Raw genomic sequence first — 19,598 nt, forward strand, 5'->3', positions numbered from 1 at the left:
CTTATTAACTAAAATAATATCATCACTAAATAATATATATCAAATAAGTTTATCTTATAAATAACTAGTAAGTTTATCCATTATCAATATGACAAGATATGAACTTAATGCAAAGTCTTGATATACTTATATAACAATAAAAAACTCATTGGACATATTTCCTTCAATATTAGTAGCTACATTATCATACATATCCTTAATAATATTAATATAATCAGTGGATATATATTTTTTCTAAAATCCATAATAATAATCTCTACAAACTTTGTTATAAGCTTTCTCTAAAATAGTAAAAATCATATACAAATCTTTCTTTTCTCTTTATATTTTTTAATTAATTATCTTAATAAATAAATAACTTATATTGCTAATCTCCAAAGCATAAACCAAATTAATTTTTAGATTCATTTGCCTGAAGTCTTGTCTAACTTTTATGACTCTTTTTCAAAATTTCAATTCATGATTTTTATTCCTTTATTATTAGAATAGTTTTGTATATTACTCTTATTCTTATAAATTATATAAAAACTCTTTCTCCATCCATCAAGCATTATTTTAAATATCATAATATTATTAAATAAGTTATCATAATATCAATAGGTCTTACACTCTAAGCTAATTTCATTTTTTTATAGGATTTTTTACTTAACTAGTTCTAATTTTATGAACAAATCTATGATTACTAAATTTACCATTAAAGCTAAATCATGTGTGGAATGTTTATCAAATAATTTTTTATTTTTAATTTATGATTATTAATTGGTATTTTAGGTATTCGACCTTAATACATCTAATATTACTTTAGTCCTCACACTTTTTTCTCTATCTTTTAGAAATTTGATGTATATATTTTTCATCATTTTTAGTACATAATTTATTATTAAAATTATCATGAATTTTATATTTTTATCATCCTAACAGTTATTTTAAACTTTTTTTATTTTTTAAAATTGTCTTTATTTTTATAATTTTATCGATATTTAAAATATAATATTTTAATAATAATAATTACTTTCTAGATCTTCTCACACCATCATCAATTCTCTATCTTTACTTTAATAAAAAAAATTATTAATTTTTTAATTTTATTAGTCATCATAATCCAAATAATATTAATAGTATCTCCACAATAAATAAAACAAGTATAGAGGAAAAAAAGGTATAAAAAAAATAAGTGTGGAGGAAAAAAATAAAAAAAATAATATGGAAAAATCCATATTCCTCTATCAAGATCCAAATAAGTTAAGATCAGACTGTTAGCCTAACATTTTTCTTCTTCTTATAATAATTCTTCTTTTCTTGTTTCAGTGTGTCTTCAATTATTTTCTTGTGTAGACTTTTCTTTCTTATTTCCCGTAGTCCTTCAATGTTAACAAAGCTATCACATAGCTAAATCCTGATGTTGATCGAGTTGGTGAACGACGAGGAACTTGTGGCTTCTCTCGACGTTCTTGTCCATGTCTCACCCACATTCCCATCATGTACAATCGAATCTCTGCAAGATAAATTGAGCGGTTCTTCTTCTTGGAAGTTAACAGTTACCTGAAGCACCGAGACTGCCTCTCCCACCCATGGCTGAACTCCTTGCCCGTGAACCCCTCCTGCCAAAGGAAAAGCTCAGCCATGGCAGTGGCAAGACTACCTCTTTCTTGCCTTCTCTGGCTAGACTGGGGCTCAAATCACTGATGTGGGCAATCTTCCTGGTCTGGGTTGCTGCCATATTCTTCTTCCCCACCGAGTTGGTGAAGAGCTTGTTCTCGAGATGGACTAAATTGACTGAACAAACCGTCTTCGGGATCACAGGTCTGCTCTCTTCCTACTGTTTGATGTTTGGCTTAAGAGATGGCAGATGTCTGACTGATCAAGTGTGGCTTCAAATGTGCAGGAAGTTTCTTCCTTGGTTTCAGCGGCCCGATCCTTGTTATCGCTCTTCTCGCATTCGTATACATAATTGCCTTCCCCAGAGACGATTTCAAGTATGCGTATCGATCGTTCATTCGATTTGAGTTAACTTTTGTGCTGCAAGAATTCAGAACTAAGATGCTTCTTTTTGTCAGGAAAAAGAGTGCGAGGCTTCCGAGGTTTCGGCTCTGGACGTTCCCGGTCATCGTTGATGGGCCTTTTGGTGTTGTTTCTGCTGCGGAATTCATCGGGATAGTCTTGTTTTCCGCTTATGTTCTGTGGACGATCATCGCTTACACCATGGAGAATCGCAGCTTGATCTCAAAGCTCCTGTTCCCTTCGAATATTAAACTGTATGTCAGCTCCGACATGATCATCTCACTTAAAGATCGCGAAGTTGAATGTATTTCTTGTAGAAAATTGTTATGCTTTATTCTGCATGCTTAGATTTCAATTTTTGGGCTCCATCAACGAAACATAAATTACTTGTCAAGAATCATCAGTGGTGAGGATCTTCAGTCATATTAGTCATGTTCAGAGCTTCAGTCCATGTTGCTGCTAATGAAATTGTAGCGAAAAACAAAACACTTAACAGAGTATCACAGTATCATTAGATCTTTGCAGAAATCGTTCTCGATGTTCTTGATGATACTTTTTTTTTTTTTATGAGGTTATGGAATCTGCACATGGTTTAATTCGCTTCCATCATATTTGCAGTACTATCTGCATGCTGTGCTTTTCTTGTTCTTCTTCCCTATGTCACAAAATCATAAAACCCATAGAAATCGTCATTCTTCTTCATCCAACAATAATTTGAAGTTGAACCTGTGACTGCCATGACTTGAGTAGGTAATGCTTGGCATCCTCTCTAATGTAGAAATTTCAAGCTTTCAGGTACTTATTCTTGGAGCTGACTGGGCTTCGCCTAGGCTTGATCGGATTGTTTTGCTTGGCATTTCTATTTCTCCCAGTCGCGAGGGGATCGATTCTTCTCCGCTTAATAGACATCCCATTTGAGCATGCTACCAGATACCATGTGTGGCTTGGACATCTCACAATGGCCATGTTTACATTACATGGCTTGTTCTATGTCATCTCATGGGCACTGCAGGGGCGCCTCCTGCATGAAGTGAGCTTGACTTCCTTTAATTGTTCTGCTTAGCAATTAAAATGATCATAGAAATAAATCACAATGGTGATAGTATCTGAGATGCTGCATTTGTTTCTACTATTGCCTCCTGGATTGTTTTAACCTTATGATTTGCTTAGACAAAGTTAGATAGTTTGATTTCCACAAAGCAGAGTATATCTTCAAAAAGAACTAGTTTCGTTTGATTTCCACGAAGCATAGTATATCTTCAAAGAAGCACTAGTTTAGTATGAATTAAATATTTTTTTTCAGCGGTTAATCTGTTATTATGCTAAGCAATTGCTTGTGATACATATTATAGCAGAAATAATTCGATATTAAATTAGTCACATTCTAAGATTTTTTTTGTGGTGCATTAATGATGTTTCATACTTTCATTTTCCAGGAAAAGAGTACCTTAGATGCTGATCTTGAGCAAAAAAGAGTTACTTTTTATCTAACATACTACTTTTCTTTTCAGTTATGTTTTTATGCTAAATAATTTTTCTTACCAAATTGGACTTGCAGTGGGCTTTAAGTTGAATCATTAACATTATTATTGAAATATTATTCTGTGAACATTGATTTTGTATGTCCACTTAAGTTTTATATTAAATATTCAAAGAAGAAAATTCTGTAGATAGAATTTTACTTGTAGATTTCAGTGGACTCCCATCAGATCTGAAGGGGCTTATGTACTCATGCAACACTACATGTTTATGTACCGAATCTGAAGCGGCATGCTTGGTATAAACCACTCAGATTTATCTGCTATGTTAACGCAAGATGTGAACTTGCATGCAGATTCTGGAGTGGAAGGACATCGGAATTGCCAATCTCCCGGGAGTAATCAGTCTTGCCGCTGGGCTGCTCATGTGGGTTACATCACTCCACCCTGTGCGGAAGAACTATTTCGAGCTCTTCTTTTACACCCACCAGTTGTATGTGATCTTTGTTGTCTTCCTCGCCCTACATGTTGGTGACTTCGTCTTCAGCATCGTTGCCGGAGCAATCTTCCTTTTTGTTCTCGATCGCTTTCTGCGATTCTGCCAGTCGCGGACCACCGTGAACATCCTCTCAGCAGCTTGTCATCCATGTGGAACTGTGGAACTTGTTCTCTCAAAACCAGCAAGTATAACTTCTTGACTATTTCCAGCAAGATTGGGAAGAAGTTTATCTTTTTCAGCTGATCTTTGTTTACTTACTGATCTCCTAATCAAACTCCCTGTTCATGCACTGCAGATCTTCGGTACAACGCACTCAGTTTTGTGTTCCTGCAAGTACGTGAATTGTCATGGCTGCAGTGGCATCCCTTCAGTGTTTCCTCCAGTCCGATGGATGGCAAACACCATCTATCAATTCTTATAAAAGTTCTTGGAGAATGGACAGGGAGACTACGTGACATCATCTCCAAAGTCCCTGAGCAACCACAAATCAGCATCCCTTCACAGCCTAGGATCACTGCCTCTGTTGAAGGACCATATGGACATGAAGTACCCTACCATTTGATGTAAGCCTATTCTGTGTCAGTTGTTTCTCTTGTTTTCTTGTTCTTGCTATCATCTATTTGTTGCTTTCAGATCAACTGATCATTCTATTTGTGGCTGTCAGGTATGAGAATCTAATCCTGGTAGCTGGAGGCATTGGCATTTCACCATTTTTTGCTATCATAAGCGACATCTGCCGCCGGATCAATGAGGGCAAACCTTGTCTTCCAAAGAATGTGCTCATCATCTGGGCTGTCAAGAAATCCAAGGAGCTTTCTCTTCTTTCAGTTCTCAATGACCAGGCCATCTCTTCATCTTGCTTTAATTCCCTGCAGCTGGATATTCTTGCTTGTGTCACTCAAGAATCAGAGGCTCCACTGGTAGATGCACACTTCCAACATGTTTGTTCATCGAATTTGCTTGGCACTCCCCTAAGTTCTACTTCTTTGTTGCAGGAAGAGGGCATTATCAATGCTGATGAAAACTCGAGGTCTTCCTCCCTCTTAACCACCAGTGGAAGCAGAATGTCATGTTTGGTTGGCACAGGGAACAACATTTGGTCTGGGATATACTTCGCTGTATCCACTTTCGGCTTCGTTCTGCTCTATGGATTGGTGGAAGCATATTACATCGTGCCTTCTGCAATCTCTGCTTGGTGGTACCGCGGCCTCCTGTTTACGATCTGCATGGTTGCCAGCGTCGTCATCCTCGGAGGTTCTGTCGTGTTCTTCTGGCATCTCTGGGAGAAGCATTCAAGCAGTGCGAGGTCGACAGAAGACGATGAGAAGGAACGAACCCTGCGCAACGAAACCACCACTGCGAACTTTGCAAGCATGCTAACTACTCAATATGGCCGCCGGCCGGATTTCCATGGTACGCCTACCGCTGCTTCTCATCCCAAGTCACAGTCGAAACCTGTAACTTTCTTCCCAGTTCATGAACATTCGTAATCTACATTTCTGCTCCTTTTGGTCCAGATCTATTCGGTTCGTTCGCGAAGACGAAGGGGAGCGTCGACGTCGGCGTCATCGTGTGTGGGCCGCCTGGTCTTCAGACGAGCGTCGCTAAGGAGTGCAGGTCGCAGAACATCCGGGGAAGCTGGAATCAGCCTGTCTTCCACTTCAACAGCCACAGCTTTGATCTCTAGTAGCTCGCTCGTACATGGCATCTTCTTCCCTGGAGCTTGGATTACTAGTACGGTCATATCTCATCAAATAACCTCTCTCTCTCTCTCTCTCTCTCTCTCTCTCTAATATATGTAGATAAAATTCCTGAGATGTATACATGACTAAAGATAAATCATATAAGCAATGTCAATTAGTTACTAACTGTTCTTCCACGAGGCGACTAACACGACTCCTACAGTGAGCTCGACGACGGAGTGTAAACTGCACGTGGAGGAATTATATGTGCAATACGAGAACAGCGGTCGAGACCGGTGCGACACGTCCGCCACCCTCTGACAGACCCACGCGCTCCTCCAATACCAGACAGTGGGAAATGTTCCCGTTGCTTTTCTTTTGCTTTCGTGGCGATGCGATCCACCGGGCACCCACCACCGCCCCTCTCGTGCTCCATCATCATTCTCTCGCAGTCATTTTGGGGCAGCATGTGATCAAAGGCGCAGCATGTGATCAAAGGCGCGTCGGCGGTATCACAAAGTTGACCTTTACGTGGGCGTTTGACAGAATCGAAGCAAAATCTGCGGGGGCGGCGCGAAAAGCTCATGCGTCGTGCCCCGACATGCGGCCCGGATACAGAGAGGTAGAGGGTGCTTTGGTCCATGTGCTGCGACCCCACCAACGGTGGGTCACTCTCGTGGCCTCAAGTCGTGACGTCGGTGTGTCGATGTGTAGATAGCCTCCTGGGCCCACACAATGTGTCTCTGGTAGCGTCCGAAGGATCATCGAATATTTGTTGTACTCGGGATCTTGGCGTCCCTTCGTTCTTTCATCGACGGCCAAGAATGCTTGTGGGAGTTGGGAATCGAGAACCGACAAGGTGGGGCTCCGACCGATTCCCTCTCCTTGTCAACACCACTCACCGACGTGAGCTTTTGAAATAACTAACCCTGCTTGTCCAACATGCTTTGATACAAGAGCAATAGTTAATCGACCGCGATCCATTTCTACACCCAACACAACGAGAGAGAGAGAGAGAGAGAGAGAGAAAGAGAAAGAGGCGAACAGAAATGGCGATGGAGATGGAGATGGAGATGGAGGGCTTTTTGAGGGAGTGTGAGAGGTCTGGCGACGCCGCCTACGCCGCTCTCAAATTCCTTCTGGAGAAGCTGGAGAACCCCGCCACCCGATCCGACGCCCGTGTGTTCCTCGCCCGCGTTCAGCAACGGTTCCACGCCAAGGACGACGCTGATCGATGCTTCCGCACCTACCATTTCCGTATCCACGACGTCCTCCTCCACGATTTCCAAGGTCGACGGTTCCCTCCTTTCTCAGTCTTGCTCCCGCTTCTGTCTCCTCTTTCTATCGTCACCCTGTCGTTCTTGATCCTCTTTAGAATCTATCTTCTCACTTAACTTACTACACAGGAACTTGCGATGTTTCCGATTGTTAGCTTTATGGATTCGACTCAGTTTTGGATCAGATTCCATACGGATCAATCTGTCTTCATCCTTTCTTTATCTGGTTGACACACATATTGGACGTCTGATATAAATCTATTATGTTCCATTTCTGTTTCCATTAAAATTTGAACTTTAGGCTTGTGTAAATGACAAATCACACTGGATATTTCTTATCTTTTGTTGTTTGTTCAAGAAAATGGCTGCTGGGGATCCTGATTCGAGTTGTCTGTTAAGGTTGACTTGGTTCTAACGCAAAGGTTGAACTCAGACAAATGGTGTAGTGTGATAGGACGTAGTGGAAGAAACGTACTGAGATCTGGATTATGTGTATCCTCGTCCCACGCTAATGATTTGTTGTTATTCATTCGATGTCATCAATTGCTTACCTTTTATTTACACTCTTTTTATCCGGTGGATGCAAATTGCATCTAGTACTTAAGCCCATAGGTTATTTGAGTAGCTTTATTTGGTTATTGATCTGGACTTGTTATGGGAATCTGACGACAGATATCAGAATTCTGTTTAACTGATTTCCGTTTTTCAGTAAACCTACCTATTCATCAAAAATCAAATCAAAATTTTAGAATTTTTCTCTTTTTTGGTGACGATTTTTAGTCAACCTTGTTCCTCTCAAACTTATCTAGCAGTCCCAGGAGAGGCAAGGTTGGAGTCCAGGTTTCACATAAACATGATGTTGCCAAAAAAAGGGGGAAGAACATTTGTAACAAGATACCCCATGTTTTCCAAACATGAATGTGACTGGGTGGGGTCAATATTAGAACTTAAGGCTTATCTTACTTTTGGGGGAGCCCCCGACGATTGGAGTTTATATTCAAGGATAGTGTCTAGATATTACAGGTTCCAAAAAATCAAGGTAAGATTAGAAACAACAAAGAGGAAAAAGGTCAACATTTATATTTCTACTTATGACGTGGAAGAAGATACTTACCTGCTCATTATGCTCCAAGAATGCAATTGAGCTTGGTGTTGCTAAGTAACCCATCGCTAACTTCTTGTTTCCAGTTTTGGTACTTAATATATGTATTACTCGTTCTTTCAGATTATTTGAATGAAACTACAATGTGGAAGCATATATTTCATTTACTAATGCGCTTACATGGGCAAGTAACAAGTAATATTTGTTTCTTTATATGTTGAAAATTTCTGCTGGTTGAGTATTGAAAATTTGGAAGCTTGTTTTATGCTTACCAATTGGATATCAGGTTAGACTTATTCTTCTCAAAGTTAGTTTCCTCTCATTGCTGATCTAACAATTTACAATTCACCAGGATTCCAAAAGAGAAAGAAGCTGACCATGATGGTGATCCCTAGCATTTTCATTCCAGAAGATTGGTCTTTTACTTTCTATGAGGGCATAAATCGCCATCCTGATTCCATTTTCAAGGACAAAACTGTTGCTGAGCTTGGTTGTGGAAATGGATGGATATCCATTGCACTTGCTGAAAAGTGGTCCCCTTTAAAGGTTTAATTCTGTTTGCCAGATACTCGTATCCATAATTTATACATAAGTCATGTTTCAGTTCATCCTGGATAAGTGATTTGCTATATTCCTTGTTAAAAAAATGATGAGTTTTAAGTCATTTACCATCGGCGTAGGCTACTTATGTGTATCAAAATATCATCAGACACAGTTTGAAGCAAGGTCAGTCATACCGAAACGTACCGCCCGTACCGGGCGGTACGTACAGCTACAGTGCTATAGTATTTTACTATAGCACTGTAGCACTGCTACAGTATAAAAACATAAAATTGTTCGGTACACCGGTACCGTACCGTATCGAGCCCGGGTCGAAACGCCGGTATGGTACGATACGGCGAACCTTGGTTTGAAGTTTCTCCATTTGCTTCTAGTTTCAAATTGGCAATCTTTATGCCATTAGATATATGGCTTATAGCTTGGAATTATTGGTACCTATTTATTCCTTTCTATTTGCAGCAGTGGTGCATGCTTTCTTTAGGTTCTCGGATCTTTGAAGAGTTTGGATAAAGAGGGAAGAATGTGGAATTTGATCTAGAGAAAGTTCTGTGCAATATGCACGTGTAAAGATTTAGAGACAACGAATGAAATAAACTCTTCCAAAGAACTTTATGGTAAATAGTGCATCAACTTTGATGCTCATCTTCCATATTCTTGTTTTAACACCTTTATTGTATAAATAATTATATAGGTATTTTTTTTCAAATAAATTGTTACTTATACAACAAGGTTGGCATGTTTTGTGTTATGCTTCCCCTGATTGTAAGTGCCAATTTCTTCATGTTCTTTTTATTTTAAAGTTATTATGAATTTGTCCTCATAGTAATCTCCAAGTACTAATGTGGCTCTATCCAGGTGTATGGGCTTGATATTAATCCAAGAGCTGTCAAAATTTCATGGATTAATTTGTTCTTGAATGCATTGGATGAGAATGGGTGTCCTATCTATGATGGAGAGGGAAAAACTCTGCTTGATAGGGTGGAATTCCATGAATCAGATCTTCTAGCTTATTGCAGGAAAAATGATATACAACTAGAGCGTATTGTTGGATGCATCCCTCAGGTACTGAACAAAGTTTTTGAAAATGTGGAAAACCTAGTTTTTGGCAATTTAGCTCATCTGCGACCAATGTTATTATTCAATTATGCTAATGTACAAACATGATGGTTTGTGCCAAATTAGGACTTCCACACATGTAAAACCATAATTTATCTACTTCAAATGTTGGTTGGTTATGTATGTACATTCTTTCCCTTTGTGTGGTTGGATTGGGTTACTTAATACTTGTCTGACCAATCTGAAGTAGACTTGTCCTCTTTAATTATACTTTTAACTTCCATATCTTGAAGTTTCTTAGCTTATTTTAGTTGATTGTTTTGCAATTCTTGGAGTCAAACTTTCAGCAACATGATCCTTCTAAAATCTTAAGCGCAAATATGCTTTATGTTCACATAACTAAACACACAATTTCGTGGCAATCATCCTGAAGTTATTTAGTAATTTATCCATGTCTTCACTTGTTTGTATTATCGATAGATGATTTGAGATATTTGTTTTCCTGCATGATTTGGTTTATGCTATCCTTTGTCAGATTCTCAACCCAAATCCAGAGGCCATGTCAAAGATGATTACTGAAAATGCAAGCGAGGAATTTTTGTACTCGTTAAGTAACTATTGCGCTCTTCAGGTTGGCACACAAACTGCATATGCTTTGTTTTGTTTCCTTTATATTCATCATGGGTTTCTAAAAGGTGGCATTTGCTTATCTGCATGTCGATATGTAGGGAAGTTAATTTTGATAAAATTTTTAAGCCACAAAAAAATGTCATGCTGTTCCCTGATAATTTATTGTAATGCCTTTGAGTGTTTAGATGGTGTTTTACCCCCTTTTTTTACCTATTTTATAATTTAGATAATTCTGTATTGGTTAAAATCCTTAGATAAAGAGGATCCTGTGCCTATTATAAATGTAACTTTAAAAACAACAAATAGATCCTCGACAAGATTATGTTATGGAGCATTTGTTTATAACTGGAAGTGCAGTTAAGATGGACCAAAAAAAGGCAAGCTGAAAGTCCAATTAAGTAATGTAAAATTATTTGTACAAAGCTCAATGGCCGCAAAAGACTCATGTAACTACCTGGGATGTTACTGCTTGTTGTTGTTCGTGTATATAGGGTCTTGAAATTGTAAGCTTTTCTCCGCTAAGTAAGACTAAACTGTTATGGCTGGATACAATATCTATGTGAGCTGCACCAATGCCTTTTACTTTCCAATTGTAGTGGGTGTGGGTTTTTGGGTGAAGATATATTCTACTTGCAGTGTAATGGTATAACTATGTGTTGTTGAAAATTAGAAGCATCTTTGTAAGAAGCAGGACCTAATCTAGTGTTACTCTAATTGGTAGACTTTTACTTGGAGCTTTGATCAAATAACTATGATTAGTAGCCAAGGAATCTACCAAAGAATGAATGTTAATACTTTGCAATAGTTCAGAATAGTTGTGCAGAATGGGGCCTTTAGAGACTCAAAGGAATTTGCCGTATAAAAAAATTTATGGGACAAGCTGTAAAAACCTGATTCATTTGTACATGGTGGTTCATGAATTGGCTGTATGCATCTGAAACTTTGATGAGAATCACATGCAATTGGAATTCATGCAAAGATCCCAGCTACTTTACACTAGTCAGTATATGAGGTTACAAATAGTGTTAACCAAAATGCCAAGTATTGGTCGGATGACAGAGTCAGACAAGCTTTTACCCATTGTGTGGTGTTGGCTATTGATCACAAACTCGAAAACAAAAGGGCTCATGGAAGAGTCAGCTAATTGATATCAATGGAAGAAGAAAAAGTAATGCCCATCAGACACCTGTTGCAAGCGGTGCAACGACCCATCCTTAGCCCCTTTGTTGTGAAATTGTTATGAGCTTATGAAGTTTATCTTTTTATTGCATTGCCCATAAAGTGTTTGTGTGATGTTTATTTGTGTTACCCTGAGTTTATAACTGGGAGGAGCGACAATGGCAGCTTTTCCATGCATTCACATTCATTAATCCGCTTGCAAGTCCCTTTGGGACTGCACAAGGTTATGGGGAGATTGACCCTTTGCAAACAGAGACCGCAAGGGTGCTGTACAACTTAGACCAATTGCTGACGCTAGCAGAATATAATATTATGCTATAATGTAATTTGTTGTAGTATGTCAACGACTCAACAGGTTCATTTTGTATTCTTTTCTGAATTATAATTTGAAAGGAAAATTCTGTTATTGTGGTCGTTAAGTAGCTTGATCAATTGGGAACGTTGTGTTCTTTGTGACATGAAGTCATATATTCCCAGCTGTTAACACTTTAGATGCATGTAGGTCTGTTAAGTGGCACCTTCCACTAAATTTATTTCTTAGTGGCATCATCCAACCATAAGTTTATCTTATTACAAATTTCTGAACAACCATCATGAAAACAGAGATGTTACCTTGGTCATGATATTATTTCACATGAACCCAATTAGTAAAAAGTTCACAAGTTAGAAGAAGGCACAGTCTAGCAACTATGCATGGAACCACTTGAGAAAGCAAAGTCCCTAACAGAAGTGAATAGTGATTTTTGATGTAAAGAAAATGTATAAAGAAGAAATGTTTTGTTTACTTCTTTACTTTGTAAAACATAAACAATAAAGAAGAAATGTGTCCTAATATTCTCTTAAGCACCCAACACATCACGAAGTACCAGACATGTTTGAGAGTTTCAGATATGTATTAGTGTCCGACATGCACACGGTAATCCTTTTGAAGTGTTTGTGCTTTATGATTCGTAGCTGTCCTCTCATGTCTAGTGAGATGTTCCATCCTTGCCCTTTTACTATCAATTATGTGAATTTCATTTTATATCATTGTGGGTTCATTTTGAAGATGTTGGACTGCATATGTACTTTTTTTGTTATTTATTTTGCTCCAGTATTATGTTTAAAGTTTTTGTGACAAATGATATGGTTAGTAGTTCATGACCTGAAAGGCCAGTAACTTTCTAGGTCTCTAGTGCCTTTTGGAAAATAATCATTTCAATATGAATATTAGTTTTGCAACCAGTTCTGGGTCCATTCATCTATGTTATCCTAGTTCTGCATGACATTCAGACTTTGCAAGAAATTTATGCCTGTATAGGCTTGTGCATGCAAGATAAAATTCAGTTGAGCAATCTTTGTTACTTTCTTAAATGAAAGCCTAAAACAATTGAAATTGATATTTTTGGATCTCTTATCTTTCCTTTTAGTTTACTTTCTAATTCAGAATGGTAGATTTTCTATATGTCATATCCTTCTATGATTTATAATTGTTGCATAAAACTATCAAACTAGGGCTTTGTTGAGGATCAATTTGGCTTGGGTTTAATTGCACGAGCTGTTGAGGAAGGAATTGAAGTCATAAAGCCTATGGGAATTATGGTATTTAATATAGGAGGACGTCCAGGGCAAGGTGTTTGCAAACGATTGTTTGAACGTCGTGGTTTCCATATCACAAAGCTTTGGCAAACAAAAGTTATGCAGGTATATGAAATTGACAATCTTTGACTAAATCTGACTGTGACTGCTTGATTACCTAAAGACATCCCTGGAAATCTATATTTCTTGAGTTTTTGCAGTCAAGATCATTTCGTATTCTGTTACTTTCAAGTGTAATATGTTTTCCTTGGTCAACATTGTTCTGAAAATCTAATATAATCCAACTGAAATGAGTTGTCGTAGGCTGCTGATACAGATATTTCAGCCTTAGTTGAAATTGAGAAGAACAGCCATCATCGCTTTGAATTTTTTATGGGTCTTGTTGGTGATCAGCCTATTTGTGCTCGTACAGCTTGGGCATATGTGAAGTCTGGTTGTCGTATTTCACATGCTTTGTCTGTCTATAGTTGTCAACTTCGCCAACCAAATCAGGTGCATTATTTGTACTTTCTTTTTTGTTCTTTTAGAGAAATTTGTGCAGTGCGCATAACTAACAATTTGTAGTATGTTGGCAGGTGAAAACCATATTTGAATTTTTAAGAAATGGTTTTCGAGAGGTCAGCAGCTCCTTAGATCTGTCATTTGATGATGATTCTGTTGCTGATGAAAAGATACCATTCCTAGCTTATCTTGCTAGTGTATTAAAAGAAAATTCATTTCTTCCATATGATCCCCCAGCTGGAAGTATGCGTTTTAGAAGCCTTATAGCTGGATTTATGAAAGTATACCATCACATTCCACTAAGTGCAGATGTAAGCAGTTAAAATCTGCATGCCACCTTTCTACTGCAAGAAGTTTATTTCCTGCACATGCTTATATGTGAATGGTCTACTTTTAGAATTGGAATTTGCAAATGCTACTGTTGTTTACAGATTAAGTCACAGAAATCATAGCATAGATTGTAGACCATAAGCATGTAAAATTTGATGATTCTTCATGAACTTGTCATAAAAGTTGGACATGCATTGAGTGTCACTTGCTTTTTAAGTCAATTTTGTAATTGTTTTATCTCTGGTCAGACATCAAACATGCCACTGCAGTCTAGATTGTTTTTCGGTTTTAAGTTTGCATTTACATATTTATTGATATAAGTTTTGGCCAGTGGTGTTTCATGAACACTCTTCATGATGATACTATGAAGATATGAGGCCCATTTGTAGTCTAATTCTGCAAGTTGCATAATTGGCAACTCTTATTAGGAAAATCTGTACTAACTTATATACAGCAAGATGATAGAACTTCCTCTTGTTGAAGAGTACCACATGAAATGGTTTCTCCAGATGTGTGACAAAATTTATGTATTTCATATATTTCTTCGTTATCACTACTGCAATAGTATTATGTTCTCTAATGCTGATAAGTGAATATGCTTCTAATAAATGTTAGATTCAGTGAACAGGTGTTCATGCAACACTGTTTAGTGCATTTGAGTGGGGTGCAATATTTGGCTTCATATGCTTGTGGTTTTCTGTTAGATTATTCTTATAGTTGCTTCTATTAGTCCCTCAACTCCTGCTAATTTTTGCATGATATGTGTAGCTCTCAGAGCTACAATGACTTATTCAATTTAGTTATTTTGATCAAGCTAATTTCTGTTTGCTAATAGACACAATTTCTTTGAACTTTGAGCTTCATTGGTTGGTTGCAGTGTCCTGCCTACAGTATTTTACTCTCTAATTTTAATATATGATGACAATCATAACCTCATATACTGGCCACAGACAGTTAGCTAACTGCAAATACATGACTGTTTAAGGAGAACTATGATTTTAGAACTGTAACCTCTGGAATCAAACAGCAGAAAAGCATTCTTTTTTATGATTTTTACTGCAGCTAGATTAAATTACAAGTCACTTACTCCAACTTTTGACTTTTGTTTAGTTTTCTTTTAACAATAAGTTAAAGAAAGTTTACATAGTTGAAATAAGTTAAAAGTTTCAAGCATGCATTATCCCCAAGCCAATGTTGCGGTGCCCCTGGTTCGGTGTAGCTTTCTTGGAACAATTTTTCATTTATAGTGCCAAGTGGCACAGACTGTAGCTTCATACATCAACTAGTATAACAGCTCATCGTTGTCATAATGACATAGAAATGTTTTAATTGAAGGTGTGGACATTATTAATTGATTGTGGATTTATTAAAACAGAACATTCCACTACCCAATTTCTGTAAGTTTCATGCTTAAACCTTCCATGCAATTTTTTAATAATAATATGAGAAATAATATATACTCATATGAGTTAACAATTACTTGAGTTGCTATTATTGTCTATTGAAATATTTATAGGTGTCCATATAGCTGATCCAAATAGTTGGGAGCATGACATGTATTTTTTGACACTATTATAACCAAAGACAATTATTGTGTCATCAATGTGAAATAAACGGTGCCATATATTTGAGTTTCTTTTTGTGCTTGGTGTTGTTCTAAAGAAAACAAAGGGTGGCATGTTGACTTTATATGTTTTCTGGTTTACAAGAATGTTACAGTATTCCCTTCAAGATCTGTGGCAATTGAGAATGCTCTTCGGCTCTTCTCTCCACGACTTGCTATTGTCGATGAACATTTGACTAGAAACTTGCCAAAGCAATGGCTGACATCTTTAGAAATTGAGGTAAGGCCCTACATCAGCTATGCTCGCTCTTGCCCTTCATGGTTGTACATATGTGTGCATGCCTTTAGTAGCCTGAAAAAAGCTATGCTTGAGCTCAGAGCTTACTGTGCTTATACTAGCTTGATGAAGGATTTTGTATGTAACTGTTTGGTGCACACTTAATTGTAAAATAATGATGCCATAAGCTAGCACTGTTCATGTTAATCATATGATGGGATTTCGTTTACATCAGGGAACTAATGATGAACTTGAAGATATCATTACCGTGATTGAGGCACCGCGCCAGTCAGACCTGATGATTGAGTTGATTAAAAAGCTAAAGCCACAAGTTGTAATTACTGGCATGGCTCAGTTTGAGGCCATTACAACTTCTGCATTTGAAAATTTATTGAATACTACTGAAGAGCTTGGTGCCCGTCTTTTCTTGGATATATCAGACCACTTTGAGATTTCAAGTCTTCCTGGATCAAATGGAGTGTTAAAGTATCTTTCTGGCAAGAGTCTGCCGTCACATGCAGCTATCTTGTGTGGACTAGTGAAAAATCAGGTAAAAACTATTTGTGTCTCGATTTCAGCACTTGAACTCAAATGCTTTATGTAATTGGAAATTTGGAGATGGGCAAAATTTTAAGAACTTGGTTTTGTTGTTTGTCCATATATTTCTTTGGTTTAACAGGAAGCTCTTTAGCAAATTATTTCCCCAAGAAACACCTATTTAGCCAAGAGAAAGTTCCTCCACATCATGACATTGATTGTAGGGCATGTTTGATTAAAAATTTACTATATATTTACCCTTTCCTATATTATCTTTAGGACAGTTCTCTGATTTAACAGTTTAGATCAAAAAATTAAATAAGTAGTCTTAATGGCTCTTTGAATGGTGGAATAATAGTTTTCTTCTCAGGTTTATTCTGATTTAGAAGTGGCCTTTGTCATATCTGAAGATGAGTCTGTATATACAACATTGCCGAAGACTGTGGAGTTACTGGAAGGGCATACAGCATTATTTAGTCAGTACTACTATGGCTGTCTGTTCCATGAGCTGCTCGCATTTCAGCTAGCAGATCGTCATTCACCTGCAGAGGTGCCTCTCTCTCTCTCTCTCTCTCTCTCTCTCTCTAACATGCATGCACAATCATGCACGTGCATTCATGTTCTTAGCATTGCTACTGGCAGTTATGATGATTCTTGCAACAAATCTTAAGTAATTACCTGTAAATTTCTGCATAGTTTTGTGTATATTGTGCAGAGGGTATGTCCAGACAGAAACTCGGCTAAGTTGATAGGATTTGCAAGTTCTGCTGTTTCTGCCGTAAACAATGCTGAGCTTTCCATCACTGATCATAAGGACAATTTACTGATTCACATGGATGTAGATCAAAGCTTCTTGCCAATACCTTCTGCCGTAAAAGCATCCATCTTCGAGAGCTTTGCAAGACAAAACATGGTTGAGTCTGAAACTGATGTTGGTTTTGGAATTCAGCAGCTGGTAAGGAATAGTTATGGGTTCCCATGTGATGGTTCTTCAGAGTTCATTTTTGCGAATTCTCAGTTAGCCCTTTTCAACAAGTTAATTCGTTGCTGCATACAAGAAAAAGGCACCTTACTTTTCCCCTCGGGCACAAATGGGAATTATGTCTCTGTGGCAAAGTTCATGAATGCAAACATTTTGACTGTCCCAACACAATCAGAAATAGGTTTTAAGCTTGTTCCAGATACACTTGCAAGCTTGCTTGGGACCTTAACAAACCCATGGTTGTACTTGTCTGGACCCACCGTCAATCCAACAGGCTTGCTATATGACAACAAAGAGATTAGTGAAATACTTGCTGTCTGTGCCAAGTATGGTGCCAGGGTGGTAATTGATACTTGTTTCTCAGGTCTAGAGTTCCGCAGAGATGGTTGGGAGGGATGGAATCTGAAAAATTGTCTTTCGTCACTTACATGTACTACTACGAACTCATCCTTCGCTGTGTCTCTGCTTGGTGGGTTGTCATTTGAGTTGCTCACTGGAGGTCTTGAGTTTGGATTCTTGATTTTGAATGAGCCAACCCTGATCGATGCATTTTCTACCCTACCGAGCTTGGGCAGGCCACACAGCACAGTCAAATATGCCATCAAAAAGTTGTTGGGTCTCCGCGGCCAAAAGTTTCAGCAGTTCTCTCGAGTCATGGATGAACAGAAAGATATTCTAAGAAGTCGTTCTGATTGCTTGATGAAGGTATATACTGTTATGCATTTAGAGTTTCAAATCAATTCAAATATTATGAGGACCATAGATAGATAGCATAGAAGAAATTGGACAAAACAATGTTTTAGCTATATAGTTCATGACTCACGAACTCGAACTACTGCAGTCTTTAACTGCTTGATAAATGCTATATATAAAATATTTATTTGTTTATTTATTTGTCTACTTTTGACTTGTATCCGAGATGGATAAGTTCACCCGAATGGAGCCTCAAAGGTTGGCCATAAGAATCAAAAGTTGTTTTAAGACCCATCTCATCTTACACTTTTACTTCTTTAATTTATTTTTCAAGTAGACAGACTTTCTAAATTATCCTGGTACATTGTTCCTTCTCTTTTGCAGACACTCCGAAGCTGCGGATGGGACGTCGTTGGCTGCTGTGGTGGTGTTTCTATGGTAGCTAAACCAACAGCTTATCTGGGCAAGATGCTTAAATTAGATGATTTCGAGGCCAAGCTTGATGCGACCAATTTCAGACAAGCTGTTCTAAAAGCTACTGGTCTGTGCATTAACAGTGGATCATGGACTGGAATTCCGAACTACTGCCGCCTCGCTTTCGCCCTCGAGAATTCCGAGTTTGAACGGGCATTACAATGCATCACTCGGTTCAAGAAGTTGGTTCTCGAGAATTGAGTATGCTTGACTACCTTTCTTTCTCATGTGATGTGACTCAGAAATAAATAGAACCTACAAAGGTAAGGTCAGCGCATTTTCCATTGGGTATCCCCCCTCCAGGGGATTTCACGTAAGCTTCGTTTAGCTTTTTCTGCCTTGGAATTCTTCATCGGCTCATGGCTTGGTTTCTGTGGCCTGCTCACATGGACATGAAACGAGCGTTCCAGTCTATTGCTGGTTTGTCAGGTTTTGACCTGATACGCATGTTCCCTGAGCTGTAGTTTCTAAGAATGCAGACTCATAATTCGTGTCATCTACCAGGTTTGAAACTTGAATGCAGATGATGATGGCTATCGATCTATCAATCGGTAGTTCCATGATGGTAGCTGTAACTCGATGTCTTTGTTTTACACTTAGCTCTTTCAGGTTTTAATCTCTGGCACTAAGTCTTGCAGGATTCTCATGCGTCAGGAAATTGAAGACACGGGTTTGATCCTCATCGGGAGAGAATCTCTTTCTGAGTTCGGGAATCAAAAGGTAATTTCTCCTTTGAAAGTGGGCGGGCTAGAGATCAAGTCAGATTTAGCATACGAGCTAACTACCGAGATTAACATTAACAGATTGGAACTCTAGAATCATCCATTTCAACATGTTATACGATAATCAAACTTAAAAAAAGAGCCAGAAATCTCTTCCGTCAACCTTTGGCTTCATGATAAGGGTTGGTTGTGGGTGTAGGGGCTGCAATTTTCTACATATGCAGGAGCTTTCTAGTATCATCGCTTTTCATCGTCATCGACATGTCATAGGATAATCAAAATTAAAAAGAGCTAAAAATACGAAGGAGTTTTTTAGTATCATCTTTTCAATGTCAAATCTGTCATCGATCTACCTTACGTCACCTAAGCGCATCCGACCTCATGTCACCTAAGCGTTGACGAAGGAAACCGACGATCCAAGACGTGTACAGTCAGTCCTAAGGGAGACTGAAACAGGAAACAGATGAATGGGTTG

At 38.0% G+C, this 19,598-nt stretch overlaps 2 protein-coding genes across 2 annotated transcripts; both read left to right on the forward strand.

Annotated features, from left to right (window-relative positions):
- Positions 1–1,526: 1,526 nt before the first annotated feature.
- LOC103971203 (ferric reduction oxidase 7, chloroplastic-like) lies at positions 1,527–6,601 on the forward strand. The gene is made up of 10 exons (XM_009385167.3): positions 1,527–1,803; positions 1,886–1,976; positions 2,058–2,255; positions 2,797–3,031; positions 3,836–4,163; positions 4,274–4,541; positions 4,643–4,898; positions 4,974–5,391; positions 5,496–5,712; positions 5,884–6,601. The coding sequence occupies exons 1-9, from the start codon at positions 1,572–1,574 to the stop codon at positions 5,663–5,665; spliced, it is 2,196 nt and encodes a 731-aa protein (XP_009383442.2). The 5' UTR covers positions 1,527–1,571; the 3' UTR covers positions 5,666–5,712; positions 5,884–6,601.
- Positions 6,602–6,694: 93 nt separating this feature from the next.
- LOC135653374 (methionine S-methyltransferase-like) lies at positions 6,695–18,981 on the forward strand. Its single transcript, XM_065175290.1, has 12 exons — positions 6,695–6,950; positions 8,392–8,585; positions 9,456–9,662; positions 10,192–10,287; positions 12,960–13,148; positions 13,347–13,535; positions 13,619–13,855; positions 15,584–15,718; positions 15,951–16,265; positions 16,623–16,802; positions 16,968–17,939; positions 18,312–18,981. The coding sequence occupies exons 1-12, from the start codon at positions 6,710–6,712 to the stop codon at positions 18,600–18,602; spliced, it is 3,246 nt and encodes a 1,081-aa protein (XP_065031362.1). The 5' UTR covers positions 6,695–6,709; the 3' UTR covers positions 18,603–18,981.
- The last annotated feature ends 617 nt before the right edge of the window (positions 18,982–19,598 follow it).

The sequence above is a fragment of the Musa acuminata genome, chromosome BXJ3-11, assembly GCF_036884655.1.
Source record: "Musa acuminata AAA Group cultivar baxijiao chromosome BXJ3-11, Cavendish_Baxijiao_AAA, whole genome shotgun sequence".
NCBI classification, from domain to species: domain Eukaryota; kingdom Viridiplantae; phylum Streptophyta; class Magnoliopsida; order Zingiberales; family Musaceae; genus Musa; species Musa acuminata.

Coding starts and splice junctions, on each gene's coding strand:
- LOC103971203 (XM_009385167.3), top strand. CDS start 1,572: ATGGCTGAACTCCTTGCCCGTGAACCCCTCCTGCCAAAGGAAAAGCTC. Junction 2,256..2,796: donor TTCCCTTCGAATATTAAACT/GTATGTCAGCTC, acceptor TCAAGCTTTCAG/GTACTTATTCTTGGAGCTGA. Junction 4,164..4,273: donor TGTTCTCTCAAAACCAGCAA/GTATAACTTCTT, acceptor CATGCACTGCAG/ATCTTCGGTACAACGCACTC.
- LOC135653374 (XM_065175290.1), top strand. CDS start 6,710: ATGGCGATGGAGATGGAGATGGAGATGGAGGGCTTTTTGAGGGAGTGT. Junction 8,586..9,455: donor AAAAGTGGTCCCCTTTAAAG/GTTTAATTCTGT, acceptor GGCTCTATCCAG/GTGTATGGGCTTGATATTAA. Junction 13,536..13,618: donor AACTTCGCCAACCAAATCAG/GTGCATTATTTG, acceptor GTATGTTGGCAG/GTGAAAACCATATTTGAATT.